This window comes from Argentina silus (assembly GCF_951799395.1).
Source record: "Argentina silus genome assembly, chromosome: 6".
In the NCBI taxonomy this organism is placed as follows: domain Eukaryota; kingdom Metazoa; phylum Chordata; class Actinopteri; order Argentiniformes; family Argentinidae; genus Argentina; species Argentina silus.
In genome coordinates, this window is record NC_139660.1 from 691,071 (window position 1) to 707,661 (window position 16,591).

General features: G+C 48.7%; 2 protein-coding genes across 2 annotated transcripts; one reads left to right on the forward strand and one right to left on the reverse strand.

Annotated features, from left to right (window-relative positions):
• Positions 1-372: 372 nt before the first annotated feature.
• Positions 373-10,882, reverse strand: phf10 (PHD finger protein 10). The gene is made up of 12 exons (XM_083672423.1): positions 10,754-10,882; positions 10,220-10,326; positions 9,897-10,024; positions 9,266-9,349; positions 8,867-8,991; positions 7,778-7,927; positions 7,514-7,623; positions 5,658-5,811; positions 5,412-5,531; positions 1,556-1,664; positions 839-1,027; positions 373-659 (listed from the first exon to the last, which is right to left on the reverse strand). The coding sequence occupies exons 1-12, from the start codon at positions 10,820-10,822 to the stop codon at positions 556-558; spliced, it is 1,449 nt and encodes a 482-aa protein (XP_083528549.1). The 5' UTR covers positions 10,823-10,882; the 3' UTR covers positions 373-555.
• Positions 10,883-11,438: 556 nt separating this feature from the next.
• Positions 11,439-15,919, forward strand: psmb1 (proteasome 20S subunit beta 1). The gene is made up of 6 exons (XM_083672432.1): positions 11,439-11,606; positions 12,761-12,868; positions 13,050-13,131; positions 14,383-14,512; positions 15,109-15,215; positions 15,405-15,919. The coding sequence occupies exons 1-6, from the start codon at positions 11,503-11,505 to the stop codon at positions 15,588-15,590; spliced, it is 717 nt and encodes a 238-aa protein (XP_083528558.1). The 5' UTR covers positions 11,439-11,502; the 3' UTR covers positions 15,591-15,919.
• Positions 15,920-16,591: the final 672 nt, after the last annotated feature.

Consider the following 16,591-nt stretch of genomic DNA (forward strand, 5'->3'; position numbering starts at 1 on the left):
CATCTACTCCCTGTTACCAGGGTGGGTAGAGAACCCGCTGGGTTTGACAGTACCACCCCGGTCCAGAGGGGGCAGTCGACCAGCAGGTAACAGACACTGTATAAAGCTTTATGGCGTCTCCAGAGTTTAAACAAGCTTTTAATGACAAAAACAAAACTTCAGTGGCATTGACATTCCAAATCCAATCGAGACAAAATTAAATCCATATTTACATCATTACATAACTTTATCTTATCATGATACACAGCGAAATAGATCATATTAACATGATACAAAAGTAGAAAAATGTATCAAAACCTGAAAACGTATCAAAACATCTCTAAATCAAATCAAAACATGATCATTCATGACAGTGGATCAGCTGATGGGAGCGGTCTCCAGGTGGAGGGTCTCCAGGTGGAGGGTCTATTTGGGAGCGGTCTCCAGGTGGAGGGTCTCCAGGTGGAGGGTCTATTTGGGAGCGGTCTCCAGGTGGAGGGTCTATTTGGGAGCGGTCTCCAGGTGGAGGGTCTCCAGGTGGAGGGTCTATTTGGGAGCGGTCTCCAGGTGGAGGGTCTATTTGGGAGCAGATTTGGGGGTTTTCTTTTTGGGGGGTTTCTTGCCGCCTTTCTTCTTGGGGGTCAACAGTTCCTTGTTGCAGCACTCACACACCCACAGACCTGACGGGGGGAGGACATTAGTGTGTGTGAGTGTGAGTGTGTGTGTGAGTGAGTTTGTATGTGTGAGCGTGAGTGAGTTGGACATTAGTGTGTGTGTGTGTGTGTGTGTGTGTGTGTGTGTGTGGTGTGTGTATGGTGTATGGTGTGTGTGTGTGTGTGTGTATGGTGTGTGTGCTCACCCAGTGGGATGGAGTCCAGGCCGACGCAGAAGGTGTGGAACCCGCGGTCACACTGATCACAGAACATCATCTCGTCCTCGTGGTGCGGCTGCTCACACACGGTGCAGGTCTTACACTCCATACACTGCCAGGGGTACGTCTGGATCAGGACCACCAGGGCCTCACTCATATCCAGGCAGGACGGGTGCCCTGCACGCACGCACACACACACACACACACACACACACACACACACACACACACACACACACACACACAGGTCACACACACAGGTCACACACACAGGTCACACACACAGGTCACACACACAGGTCACACACACACAGGTCACACACACACACACACACACACACACACACACACAGGTCACACACACACACACAGGCCACACACACAGGCCACACACACAGGCCACACACACAGGCCACACACACAGGTCACACACACAGGTCACACACACAGGTCACACACACAGGTCACACACACAGGTCACACACACTCATAGGGCATCGCTGACAGGACTCCTAACACACAATTCCCAACACACACACACACACACACACACACACACACACACACAAACCCCATCCCCCCCAACCCCCCTTCCTAGACCGTGTGTTTGTAGGTGTGTGAGTGAGTGAGTGTGTGTGTGTGTGTGTGTGTGTGTGAGTGTGTGAGTGTGAGTGTGAGTGTGAGTGTGAGTGAGTGTGGACTCACCGCTGTTCTGGCATTGAGAGCAGTGTATGAGGGCCTCTGGCCTGCTCCTCCGGTTGGCCTCTCTACCCTTCTGGCATATGCCACATATCGCACTGGGAATGACCTTAGGCTGGGGGCAGAACACCTCGTCAACACACAGCAACACACACACACAGCAACACACACACACACACACAGCAACACACACACAGCAACACACACACAGCAACACACACACAGCAACACACACACACACACACACACACACACACACACACACACACACACCTCATCAGACACACCCTGAATCACCTCACACACTCCTCCTGAACAGCAGAGGCAGACAAACGTCTGGTTGTTCTGTCCAATCAGCCCATGTGTAGGAGACCCAGTAAACTTAGTCCTTGTTTATACAACAGAGCCCGGCGGAAGTATTGGGACAGTGCAGCATTTAGTCTTCTTTTACCTCGACACTGTCCCATTACTTTTGGGTACCCTGAGACTGGGGACTACAGATAAAAAGTGGTGTAATTTCATAATGGTGGAACCAATATCTGATACCTAATGGTGGAATCTGTACTCTTGGAGTGTAGAGCTGGAAGAAGAAATGCTTCCCTGTCCCTTTCCTTCTGCAGGGCTCTGTGGGTGTGTACAATAATTCCATTCTCAACAGATCCGATCATGTTTGGTGCAGTTTAATCTGTCCCCTGGGTTCTAGAATGATGAGAAATGTAACTTACACTCACAGTTTCATCTGTGAAACAAAACAATACATGGTCCAAAAACAGCACATGGTAGATATCAGGGTGTCTCATACGCCCTAACCTACAACACACCCCGCTGGGGGGGGGGGTCCCACACCTCGCTGGGGCACAGCTGGACTGGCACACGGTGCCATGCTAACAGTCAACACACCTCTCTGACATCATCGTCTGTTGGGTTGAAATCTTTATTTCAATGCAGAACTGTGGTCAGGTGTCCAAATATACGGACATATCAAAGATTTCCTACATAAAAGATCATCTGATTAAATTAGATTAGATTAAACAGTGAACAAAACAAAGAGAGTTGCAGAGAGAGACAGAGAGAGAGAGAGATTAGCCCTGGCCTGGCTGGCCTCCTATGGGAGCCGGTGTGGTGGGAGGACAGCTAGGCCAGGGTTAGGGGTTAGGGGACTAGAGGAGACACACACAGGCATGTTAATAACAGCATGTTCAGGTGTTCAGGTGTTCAGGTCAGTGAAGAGAGGACAGGAGAGGACAGGAGGAGAGGAGGAGAGGTATCCAACACTGAGGTGACAGTTAAGCAGGAGGGGGGGGGCTGATGGCCTGGCAACAGATCTGGATAACCGACTATAGAGGTCTGCTCTAAGACCACTAGTCTCACTATAGAGGTCTGCTCTAAGACCACTAGTCTGACTATAGAGGTCTGCTCTAAGACCACTAGTCTCACTATAGAGGTCTGCTCTAAGACCACTAGTCTCACTATAGAGGTCTGCTCTAAGACCACTAGTCTCACTATAGAGGTCTGCTCTAAGACCACTAGTCTCACTATAGAGGTCTGCTCTAAGACCACTAGTCTCACTATAGAGGTCTGCTCTAAGACCACTAGTCTCACTATAGAGGTCTGCTCTAAGACCACTAGTCTGACTATAGAGGTCTGCTCTAAGACCACTAGTCTCACTATAGAGGTCTGCTCTAAGACCACTAGTCTCACTATAGAGGTCTGCTCTAAGACCACTAGTCTGACTATAGAGGTCTGCTCTAAGACCACTAGTCTCACTATAGAGGTCTGCTCTAAGACCACTAGTCTCACTATAGAGGTCTGCTCTAAGACCACTAGTCTGACTATAGAGGTCTGCTCTAAGACCACTAGTCTCACTATAGAGGTCTGCTCTAAGACCACTAGTCTCACTATAGAGGTCTGCTCTGGTCCAGCTGGGTTTGGTTCTGTGGTGGGAGTGACTGTGTAGACAGAGACAGCTACATCCAGGTGTGTGGCCAGGCCAGGCCAGGGGTGACATGTTGAAGTCATTGGACTCAAATCAGACAGATCAGACACAGAACCTCAGGTAACAGAACCTCAGGTAGCAGAATCTCAGGTAGCAGAACCTCAGGTGACGGAACCTCAGGTGACAGAACCTCAGGTGACAGAACCTCAGGTAATAGAACCTCAGGTGACAGAACCTCAGGTAATAGAACCTCAAGTAATAGAACCTCAGGTGACAGAACCTCAGGTAATAGAACTTCAGGTGACAGAACCTCAGGTAATAGAACCTCAGGTGACAGAACCTCAGGTGACAGAACCTCAGGTAATAGAACTTCAGGTGACAGAACCTCAGGTAATAGAACCTCAGGTGACAGAACCTCAGGTGACAGAACCTCAGCTCAATCACTTCATGAATACCTGGGCCTGACTCCACTATCCATCTGTATGACATAGCCATTGTAGTAAAGCAGCTAAATGTATTCAGCCTGCCTTACCTGATTTTTAATTTTCATAATTTCAAAATGTCATTTTAACAGACTTTAGTTTCTATGTAGGACCAGACTTTTGATTGCAAAAAGTGCTAACATTATGCTCAATATAGGATCATAGTGTTATGCTCAATATTGGATCATAGCTTTCTGACCAATTCCTGACTAACCGGAATTGTGAACAGGTTGTATTTGCCTCATTAACCATGTATATGTACTGTGCTTGGAAACAAGTTTTTATATCTAGAAATCATTTTAGAAAGCCATTTTTTGGGGAAATCTCCAATGAAGCCCATGTTTTACTCTTATGAGCGCCCCCTGCTGGTAAATAATAGAATGTGTTTTGGGGGACTGGGAGTTCAAAAGGTGGTCTGCTAGGGGTTGATGGGAAGCAGGAAGAGAAGAGGCAACGGAAGGTAAGATGGCTGACAGGAAGCCTCGGCGGTGTGGGACACTGACGATGTGTTGACCAATCTCACAACAAACAAACAAACAAACAAACAACAACAACAACAACCTGTTTATACCAAACAACCGTTGCATGACCATCAAATAACGACACAGGAAAACGTCATGGAAACCAGAAGGAGCATTACTAATATACACTTAAACATACCAACTTACATTAGAAACTCTCACACATTTTAGTGTTAACTCTGTACTTAAGTGCTACCACTAGATAACATTTATTAATGTCGCTTATAAACTCTGTATCAGAACCAAAAACAAGAGATATTCTTAAAACAAAGAATCTAGCAGCCAGATAGATCTGCTCACTGGTCTAAAGAGTCTGTTGACGAGTGGGCAGAGGAGAGGTATATTAACACATTCATGGAACCCGGGTCAGAACATCAACCAGTCTTTAGGAACCAAACCAAAAGTGCAGAGCGGGAGAAAGGCCCGGGGAAACAGAACTAGTGCTCCGAACGCTGTTATTGCTGTAAAGTCTGAGGTGAGGACAGGGAGGTGGAGGAGACCACTGGACCACCGTGGCAGTAGAGAGTCCCAGAGTGTGTGTGTGTGTGTGTGTGTGTGTGAGAATATATATGTGTGTGAGTTGGCATATATGTGTGTGGATCTGTATCTGTGTGTGTGTGTGTATCTGTGTGTGTGTTTATCTGTGTGTGTGTGTGTGTGTGTATGTGCGTGCGTGTGTGTGTATCTGTGTGTGTATCTGTGTGTGTGTGTGTGTGTGTGTGTGTGCCGGGGTCGGGGCGGTGGGGGGACAGAGGAGAGGAGGTGTTCCTCTGCTGTAGAAGCTGGAGAAGAGAGTGACGGAGGGCAGAGAGGAGGAGGAGGAGGAGGAGGAGGAGGGGGAGGGGGGGGGAGGAGGAGGAGGGGGAGGGGGAGGAGAGTGCTGTTGGATGGAGGAGTCAGAGTCAGGGGCTTTTGTCTTCTACCTTGTACCCGGGGGCAGGTTTGTGTGCTCCGGGGCGGGGGGGGGGCGGAGCCTTGCCCTTGGTCTGGGCCACGCCTCCGTCCTGGCTGTCCCCGTCTGACGTGTTACTGGACGAACTGTCCTGCAGAGACAACGCACGGTTGGCAGGGTGTGTGTGTGTGTGTGTCTGTGTGTGTGTGTGTGTGTGTCTGCTCTGGGAGGCGTGTCTGCTCTGGGAGGCGTGTCTGCTCTGGGAGGCGTGTCTTACTGAGGAGGGTTTGGTCTTCTTGCCGTCCTCCGTCTTGGCGTCCTCGGGGTCGTCAGAGTCTCCGTCGCTGTCCAGGGCGGGCAGCTCGGGGTCCAGGGGGGGCTCAAACAACGCCGTGTTCAGAGGGAGGTAGCGAAGCTCGTTAGGAGAGTACCTAAAGACAGACCACACGTCAACACTGAACGTCAACACTGGACACGTCAACACTGGACACGTCAACACTGGACACGTCAACACTGAACACGTCAACACTGAACACGTCAACACTGGACACGTCAACACTGAACACATCAACACTGAACGTCAACACTGGACACGTCAACACTGAACACGTCAACACTGGACACGTCAACACTGGACACGTCAACACTGAACACGTCAACACTGGACACGTCAACACTGAACACGTCAACACTGAACACGTCAACACTGAACGTCAACACTGGACACGTCAACACTGGACACGTCAACACTGAACGTCAACACTGAACACGTCAACACGTCAACACTGAACACGTCAACACTGGACACGTCAACACTGGACACGTCAACACTGAACGTCAACACTGAACACGTCAACACTGAACACGTCAACACTGAACACGTCAACACTGAACGTCAGGAGAATTGAGTTGATCTCCAGGTAAAATAGTGAGCTTTTTAAAAGGAAGGATAGATCAGGTAAAGTTAGATAAGGTAAAGTTAGATCAGGTAAAGTTAGATCAGGTAAAGTTAGATCAGGTAAAGTCAGATCAGGTAAAGTTAGATCAGGTAAAGTCAGATCAGGTAAAGTCAGATCAGGTAAAGTCAGATCAGGTAAAGTTAGATCAGGTAAAGTCAGATCAGGTAAAGTTAGATCAGGTAAAGTTAGATCAGGTAAAGTTAGATCAGGTAAAGTCAGATCAGGTAAAGTCAGATCAGGTAAAGTTAGATCAGGTAAAGTTAGATCAGGTAAAGTTAGATCAGGTAAAGTCAGATCAGGTAAAGTCAGATCAGGTAAAGTCAGATCAGTGCTCCTGTGGCTGATCTGCGAGGACTGAGGACTGAGCACAGGCAACCACCTCCATGTCTGGGTTAGGGTTGTGTCTGGTCCTGGGTTAGGGTTAGGGTTAGGGTTGTGTCTGGTCCTGGGTTAGGGTTAGGGTTAGGGTTGTGTCTGGTCCTGGGTTAGGGTTAGGGTTAGGGTTAGGGTTGTGTCTGGTCCTGGGTTAGGGTTAGGGTTAGGGTTGTGTCTGGTCCTGTGTTAGGGTTAGGGTTGTGTCTGGTCCTGGGTTAGGGTTAGGGTTAGGGTTGTGTCTGGTCCTGTGTTAGGGTTAGGGTTAGGGTTGTGTCTGGTCCTGGGTTAGGGTTAGGGTTGTGTCTGGTCCTGGGTTAGGGTTAGGGTTAGGGTTAGGGTTGTGTCTGGTCCTGGGTTAGGGTTAGGGTTAGGGTTGTGTCTGGTCCTGTGTTAGGGTTAGGGTTGTGTCTGGTCCTGGGCCACAGAAAGATGATGAAACATCTACGTGTTCTCTGAACACTCTGTTGAAGGTCTTAGATAGATAGATAGATAGATAGATAAATAGATAGATAGATAGATACAGTAGATAGATAGATAGATAGATACTTTATTGAGCGGAAGACTATAAATCACAATGTAGCGTTGATCCTGAGTGTGAGGAGACTTCCTGCTCAGCTGCAGTGGGGTGTGTAGCAGCCTGTGGGGTGTGTAGCAGCCTGTGAGCAGTGGGGTGTGTAGCAGCCTGTGAGCAGTGGGGTGTGTAGCAGCCTGTGAGCAGTGGGGTGTGTAGCAGCCTGTGAGCGGTGGGGTGTGTAGCAGCCTGTGAGCGGTGGGGTGTGTAGCAGCCTGTGAGCCCTACCTCTTATAATAGTCCTGGAACTGGCCAGGGATCAGGGCCACAGGGTAGGGCCCGGTCTTAGTCCTCTCTGGGGGGAGCACCTTGTACCTGCCCTGGGGGACCTGGATGATCTGGGGGGGGGGGGGCAGGAATCAAACAACAAACTCATAAGTCTTGAAGAATGGGCAAGACGTACAAGGCAAGTCTCACATACACACACACACAAATAAATAAATAAGAAGGACTATCATATGCATGTTCATTCAGGATGTGGGGTTCTGTTACGTGTGTCTGCAGGTCGAAGTAGGCCCTCCTCTCCTCCATGCGCTCCCTGTTGAAGTTGCTGTTGAACTCCGCCGCCTTCTTGGCCGCCTTCTTGATGTACTCTGGCACCTTGCTGGCCTCCACCTTCTGAGGGTTCTGCTGCTGCATCTTCTGGGGGACCAATCAGAAAACACTTTACTACGGTGCAGGGTAACCATGGCAACTACTCATGTACTCACTACTACCGTGGGGGGGGGGGGACATAACTGTCTAACGTGCTTCAGATATGTACTATCCTAGGACTACATTTCTTAAAATAATATAAAACACAACAGACATGTTTTCATTCTGAATTTCATTGTTTTGTTGTGGCGTCCTCTAAAGAACCAGCAGACACTCACAGATAACTCATCGCTTCGGCTCTACGGCTCAATGACTCCCATGATGTGGTGATACAGGAATTACAGGTTGAGGTTCTTACAGACTACAGCTCTACAGACAGGGCTGAGGAACTTACAGAGTACTCTACAGACAGGCTGAGGAACTTACAGACTACAGCTCTACAGACAGGGCTGAGGTACTTACAGACTACAGCTCTACAGACAGGGCTGAGGAACTTACAGACTACAGCTCTACAGACAGGGCTGAGGTACTTACAGACTACAGCTCTACAGACAGGCTGAGGTACTTACAGACTACAGCTCTACAGACAGGCTGAGGAACTTACAGACTACAGCTCTACAGACAGGGCTGAGGTACTTACAGACTACAGCTCTACAGACAGGCTGAGGAACTTACAGACTACAGCTCTACAGACAGGGCTGAGGAACTTACAGACTGTAGCTCTACAGACAGGCTGAGGAACTTACAGACTACAGCTCTACAGACAGGGCTGAGGTACTTACAGACTACAGCTCTACAGACAGGGCTGAGGAACTTACAGACAGCTCTACAGACAGGGCTGAGGAACTTACAGACTACAGCTCTACAGACAGGCTGAGGAACTTACAGACTACAGCTCTACAGACAGGCTGAGGAACTTACAGACAGCTCTACAGACAGGGCTGCGGGACTTACAGACAGCTCTACAGACAGGGCTGAGGTACTTACAGAGTACTCTTTTGCTATCCTCTGGCGCTCCCTCTCCTGGAGTATGACAGAATACTCTGCGTGTTTGGCCGGGTACTCCTTGATCATCAGGTCGATGACCTCATCGCTCCGTAGGGCAGTCAGGCCTGCAGATGGAGAGAAAGGTCAGTGATTAGTTCTGAATATGACACCAGGAGTCAAACAACTCCTATAGGTGACTGGGTCCAGTGGAGGCTATGAACCCCCACTCTACCTGGTGGTACTATGAACCCCCACTCTACCTGGTTATGAACCCCCACTCTACCTGGTTATGAACCCCCACTCTACCTGGTTATGAACCCCCACTCTACCTGGGGGTATGAGGCTATGATCGCAGACTCCAGGCCATGTCAGAGGTTGTGAGAGTGTAGCGTTTCTTACCCAGGGTGCACTGCGTCTCTGTGATCACGTTCTGCTCTCTCAGATACAGCTTCTCCTTGTGGGAGAGGTCTCTCCTCTCCAGATCTGCAGACCGGAGCACAGGGACAGGTTCCAGAGGTCCATCAGAGCACTGCTATTTAAATACCCTCACACATCACAAAGTCACACTATGGAAATGTCCTCTTTACTCCGTACGCTGTCTACATTGTTTCGCTATTATTATTGTTTCCTCATGTTGTCATTATTATGACATTTCACTGCACATTGATATTGATATTGTCTGATTGTTACATTGTTGAGGAGCTGCTTTTCCTAAAGAATTTCATGACATTGTATCCTGTATGTGGTGTAAATGACCATTAACATGTGATTTCATTGACATCTCAGCACTGTTCAGTACTGGGTAATCTACCTCCTCCTACACATCACTTCTATTCTTCTATTCTTCTATTCTATATTAGTATCGTCACACAATGGACAGATCCTCTCCACCATATACAACATGTGTTGCAAAACACCCGGGAATAGGCCTGTATCTGCATTCAATGGAGAGCTATTTCTGAATATGAATATGAATATATGCACAAACACAACAACACCTTTCAACAGGGGGGCTTTGAGGGGGGCTCACCTGGATATTTCCTCTTGAAGGAGGTGACACCCAGGTACTCGCTGACCTGTTCCTGGAGCATGTAGTACTCACTGTCATCAGACGGCCACTTGTACTCCGTCAGGTTCTCAGCAGGGAAGTACGTGGGGCTGGGAGGGAAAAACACACACACACACACGTTCAAGGAAGGAGGCAGGCTTACCTGGTCACCCTAGATATGTTGGTGCTATTTTGTGTGTGTGTGTGTGTGTGTGTGTGTATGATCAGAGGTTAGGGTTATCACAGCAGATCTGTGTAGGTGATGTTGGTCCCCATAGACGGTCCACCCGGGCGGGCAGCCTTACCCCAGGTCCTGGCTGGAGGTGTCGCAGCTTCTGGAGCTGTCCCCTGAACCCATCCTCCGCCTCTTCGGCGCCTGACTCCCATCATTGGAAACTTCCTCTGTGTCGTCCTACAGAGAGAAACCACAGACAGCTCAACTACGGCCGTAATAACGGACAACAAACGGCTCAACTACGGCCGTAATAACGGACAGCAGACGGCAGGGAACACACTTCTGGCTGAACACACCAACAGCCACAGACTGACTGGCTAATCAGCGTGGAGATGCTAGGAGACGTCCGTGGACACAATCCAAGGGAAGTTAGAAACAACTGACAGCAGCGAAACCCACAGACGGGGTCCCGGTCCGGCCGGCCGCGGTCCGCAGACGAACGGAGCAACGTTACCGCGTAATAACGGCGGCTGAATGAAACAATGGACGCCGGTGCTGCCGCTGACCTAGCCAGCTATCCGCTACTGAACCTGGCTAGCTGGCTAAAACGGCTTTCTTACACATCTGGTCAGCTGTTGTGTGGACCTGCCGCTGCCGAGCTCACCTTCAGGGACTGAGATCCGGGGGTCGCAGGGTTGCTGTCGCAGGGTCTCGGAGGGAGAAGCGTAGCCATGTTTGGTTACTAGCTGGCTAGCCAGACGCGCACTAGGAGGTCGGGGTGCGCTTGATTCGGTCTGTAGGTGACGCCGGTGTGTTTGTCCTTGGGTAGGCGGAGTGGTGCGCGCGCGCGTGTGTGTGTGTGTGTGTGTGTGTGTGTGTGTGTGTGTGTGTGTGTGTGTGTGTGTGTGGGGGGGGGGGGGGGTCGCTCTGCTATGACGCTCTGCTATGATACTTTGACAAACGAACCCATTTTCGGCTTGAAATAAAACTATAATGCTAGTACCCTGTCATTTGGCTTATCATTATGGGATTTATTAATTTTTAAAGTTATTTATTATTAAAGTTAATATGTTACCGCAGCCATTGACATCACAGGCAAACAGTAGAGTGCCATTCTCTACTCATTATTTTGAGACGGCTTTTCAGAAATTCTGTTTCTGATGTATTTGATTTAATTCGTTTTACTTTAATTGTCGATATGTGTGACCACATTAGACGCCACCCGAGGGTTTTTAGGGATAGCCCGGCGTACAAATCAACCGCACCTATTGTTGAAGGAGGCTGCGGCGTTCGGCCCGGCCGGGAGGGGCGGCAGAGCGCAGCCTCCGGAGGAGGACAGGGACATCCGGCCGCCATATTGCGGTGAGACAGCGACTTTTCTGCGGCTCGTTGAGGGTTTCTGACAGCGACGGGATGATGATGTCCTCACAGATCTACGGAGAAAACGGCAAAATGAAGGAGTATCACTACACTGGACCAGTAGAGCACCGCTTTTCACCTTACTCCTTCAATGGAGGGTAAATATGGAATGATATCTGGCTAACTATAATGCTTACTAATAGTCGGCTAACGTTAGCTAGCTAGCTGATGTGATGCGCGCTGCTGTTGAACAGGATCTGATCTGGGCAGTTGACTGAACAAAGGTTGACTGTCGTTATATGTTGTTACCTGTATGTGGTTTATTGCACACAAACGACTTAAGACACTAGTCCTTTGTGGAGCTAATTACTTGATAAAAGCCAACTCCAATTGCTTTCGCTTTCAGTTAGCTGTCTAGCTACTGAAGCTAGCTGGCTGTGTGGAGCACAGTCACCTGTCCGTGTTCAGCCGTGTGTTATTGTACTAAACCCCGTTCCGTGTGTTATTGTACTAAAGTCCGTTCCGTGTGTTATTGTACTAAAGTCCGTTCCGTGTGTTATTGTACTAAACCCCGTTCCGTGTGTTATTGTACTAAAGTCCGTTCCGTGTGTTATTGTACTAAACCCCGTTCCGTGTGTTATTGTACTAACTAAACCCCGTTCCGTGTGTTATTGTACTAACTAAACCCCGTTCCGTGTGTTATTGTACTAACTAAACCCCGTTCCGTGTGTTATTGTACTAACTAAACCCCGTTCCGTGTGTTATTGTACTAACTAAACCCCGTTCCGTGTGTTATTGTACTAACTAAACCCCGTTCCGTGTGTTATTGTACTAACTAAACCCCGTTCCGTGTGTTATTGTACTAACTAAACCCCGTTCCGTGTGTTATTGTACTAACTAAAGTCCGTTCCGTGTGTTATTGTACTAAACCCCGTTCCGTGTGTTATTGTACTAACTAAAGTCCGTTCCGTGTGTTATTGTACTAACTAAAGTCCGTTCCGTGTGTTATTGTACTAACTAAACCCCGTTCCGTGTGTTATTGTACTAACTAAACCCCGTTCCGTGTGTTATTGTACTAACTAAAGTCCGTTCCGTGTGTTATTGTACTGAAGTCCGTTCCGTGTGTTATTGTACTAACTAAACCCCGTTCCGTGTGTTATTGTACTAACTAAACCCCGTTCCGTGTGTTATTGTACTAACTAAAGTCCGTTCCGTGTGTTATTGTACTAACTAAACCCCGTTCCGTGTGTTATTGTACTAACTAAACCCCGTTCCGTGTGTTATTGTACTAAACCCCGTTCCGTGTGTCCAGGACGGTGCTCGCTGTTGCAGGTGAAGACTTCGCCATCGTGGCCTCAGACACCCGTCTCAGTGAGGGATACTCCATCCACAGCCGGGACTCCCCGAAATGTTACAAGTTGTAAGTCTACCGTTCGATCGGCCGGTTGTGAAATGTGACAGAGTGGACCTTTGATAGTGTTTGTGTCACTGTTATGAGAGGTTTATGTCAAGCCTCTTAATGCCATTAATACACACACACACAGACATATCAGGTAATGTAGGAACAATGGAGTGATGTTGTGCTGTTTCACCTCCCACAGGACAGACACCACGGTGATTGGCTGCAGTGGTTTCCATGGCGACTGCCTGACTCTGACCAAAATCATTGATGCCAGACTAAAGGTGAGGTCATCATGGCCCCTCCTCTTCCTCTGTCATGGCCCCTCCTCTTCCTGTCATCTCCCCTCACCACACGTTGGGACACAGTTAGACAGGAAGCATCATCCTCTATACAGTCCTATGGACAGGTAGCATCATCCTCTATACAGTCCTATGGACAGGAAGCATCATCCTCTATACAGTCCTATGGACAGGTAGCATCATCCTCTATACAGTCCTATGGACAGGAAGCATCATCCTCTATACAGTCCTATGGACAGGTAGCATCATCCTCTATACAGTCCTATGGACAGGTAGCATCATCCTCTATACAGTCCTATGGACAGGAAGCATCATCCTCTATACAGTCCTATGGACAGGTAGCATCATCCTCTATACAGTCCTATGGACAGGTAGCATCATCCTCTATACAGTCCTATGGACAGGAAGCATCATCCTCTATACAGTCCTATGGACAGGTAGCATCATCCTCTATACAGTCCTATGGACAGGAAGCATCATCCTCTATACAGTCCTATGGACAGGTAGCATCATCCTCTATACAGTCCTATGGACAGGTAGCATCATCCTCTATACAGTCCTATGGACAGGTAGCATCATCCTCTATACAGTCCTATGGACAGGAAGCATCATCCTCTATACAGTCCTATGGACAGGAAGCATCATCCTCTATACAGTCCTATGGACAGGAAGCATCATCCTCTATACAGTCCTATGGACAGGAAGCATCATCCTCTATACAGTCCTATGGACAGGAAGCTTGCTTCGTAGTATTCGCTTCCAGTAGATGAAAAGTTCTTGGCGTGGTCATTTTTATTTTCATAGATGACGAAGTCTCTGACTCCATCTGTCCATAGGACTGTGTAGAGGAGGTGCTGAGGGAGTTACTCCTCCTCCCCAATCTGACTTCAGTCGGCAGGCTGGTCATTCTAGACTGTTTCCCAGCGACAGATGAAGCCCCTGGACTAAACATCTTCAAAGCAAATCCTCAGTTGAAAGTGTGATTTAGTCCAGAACTTGGCTTAATTAAGTCATTTCACATCAATGTGTTTGTTGTGTAATAATAGTGTTTAATAATAATGATGATAATAATAATAATAACAATGATGATGATGATGATAATAATGATAATGATTATGATAATAACAATGATGATGATGATAATAATGATAATGGTGGTCAATAATGATGATAATAACAATGATGATGATGATGATGATGATAATAATGATAATGGTGGTCAATGTCCCTCAGATGTACAAGCACTCCAACAACAAGTCTATGAAGAGTGGTGCGATCGCAGCCATGCTGTCCACCATCCTGTACGGACGGCGTTTCTTCCCCTACTACGTCTACAACATCATCGGGGGTCTGGACGAGGAGGGTACGTCTGAGGCTGGGGGGGGCGGGGGAGGGAGGAGTCTGGTCGAGGAGGGTCCGTCTGAGGCTGGGGGGGGCGGGGGAGGGAGGAGTCTGGACGAGGAGGGTCCGTCTGAGGCTGGGGGGGGCCGGGGGAGGGAGGAGCCTGGACGAGGAGGGTCCGTCTGAGGCTGGGGGGGGCCGGGGGAGGGAGGAGCCTGGACGAGGAGGGTCCGTCTGAGGCTGGAGGAGGCCAGGGGGGGGAGGAGTCTGCACGAGGAGGGTACGTTTGAGGCCGGGGGGGAGGGAGGAGTCGGAGGACGGCCTCATTGTAATGAATGGAACAGAATGAAGAATGTTTTGATCTCATTCCATGCATTACAATGAGCCGTCCTACGATTTCTACCTCCAATAGTATTGTTCTTAAATACGTGATTCATTTTCCATTCATTTAATAAAAACCGGTGAGTGCAGTCTATGGAAGGAGGATGGGGTTATCATGTGCGATGTGTCAGCTAAGCATGACCTGCCTGTATGTGTGACACAACCATGACATTAGTATGACCCTGTTATGTACGGATGACATGGAAAGGTGACAGTGTTGTTGTTGTTGATGTTTAGGCCGGGGGGCGGTGTACAGTTTCGACCCGGTGGGATCCTACCAGAGAGACACGTACAAGGCCGGGGGGTCCGCCAGCGCCATGCTCCAGCCTCTGCTGGACAACCAGGTACACACACACACACACACACTCACACACCCCCCCCCCCCCCCCCCCCAGACCTAGATTAAGGCTTTCATTGGGGAGTCTCAGTGGTGGAAAGCCAGTTATGTATCTGTATGCACTGTTAAGAAGTTGTACTTCACGTCCCAACTGTGTCTTTGATTGGGTGGTTGATTGTTGTCGCTGTCCAACCAGATTGGCTTCAAGAACATGGAGGGCGTGCAGCACCTGCCTCTGAGCCAGGAGAAGGCCCTCCAGCTGGTCAAAGACGTCTTCATCTCCGCAGCAGAGAGGGACGTTTACACCGGAGACGCCCTCCGAATCTGCATCATCACCAAGGAGGGCATCAAGGAGGAGACCATGGCCCTCAGGAAGGACTGAGCTGCGTTACCTTGACCTGACCTGACCTGTATACGGCCGTATCTCAATAGTCTAACCTGGCTTCCTCTCCTTGGCTCCTCTCCTTCATCTGCACTGGTCTGAAAACGCATGAGAATGAATATGACTCTGCTGCCTCTTTTCCAGTCCTTCAGTGTCGAAGACGATAAAGGAAGGAGACAAGGGAAGGAGACCAGGAGAGGGAGCCAAGTCTAATCATTGAGATGCACCCAATGTTCTGCTTCTGTCGGCTTTTCATTATTTTGGACCCATGATCTCCTGCTCTACTTTTTACATTCTTCTGAAGAATAAAAATGTTCTCGTTAATTTTCTCCTGTTGTTGGTGTCCTTTTCTTCCAGCTGTTCAGGTTTAAACAGGTTTGATTATGATGACATCGGAGCGGGGGGTTGATCCCTCGTTGAGGCCCGGCCCTCTGTGACCTGCTCAATGCTGTCGTGTCTGTAGAGGCCCGGCCCTCTGTGACCTGCTCAATGCTGTCGTGTCTGTAGAGGCCCGGCCCTCTGTGACCTGCTCAATGCTGTCGTGTCTGTAGAGGCCCGGCCCTCTGTGACCTGCTCAATGCTGTCGTGTCTGTAGAGGCCCGGCCCTCTGTGACCTGCTCAATGCTGTCGGGAGTTTGATGGAGACTTCATGGCCCGTTGGACGTCTGATCAGAAGAGCAAGACTAGTTTAGTGGGATGCGCAGGAAGCAGCTGAGGGGTGGTATTAAAACAAAATCTCAAGAACTATGAATTAAAGTGACAAATATCTTAGCATGTACACCAGAAATAATACCAGATACACCATAATAGATGTAAATTTCCATGCAAAAAAAATGTATAATAAAAAAAACTATATATATATATATATATATATATAAATTACCGAGTAGATCAAATGTATTTGTAATAACTTAAAATAATTAAAACTAGTACTTTGTGGAGGGGTGAAGAAAAAGACTGGTTAGGGCTAGGTGGTCTGCGTCATTTCAGGGTGACCCATG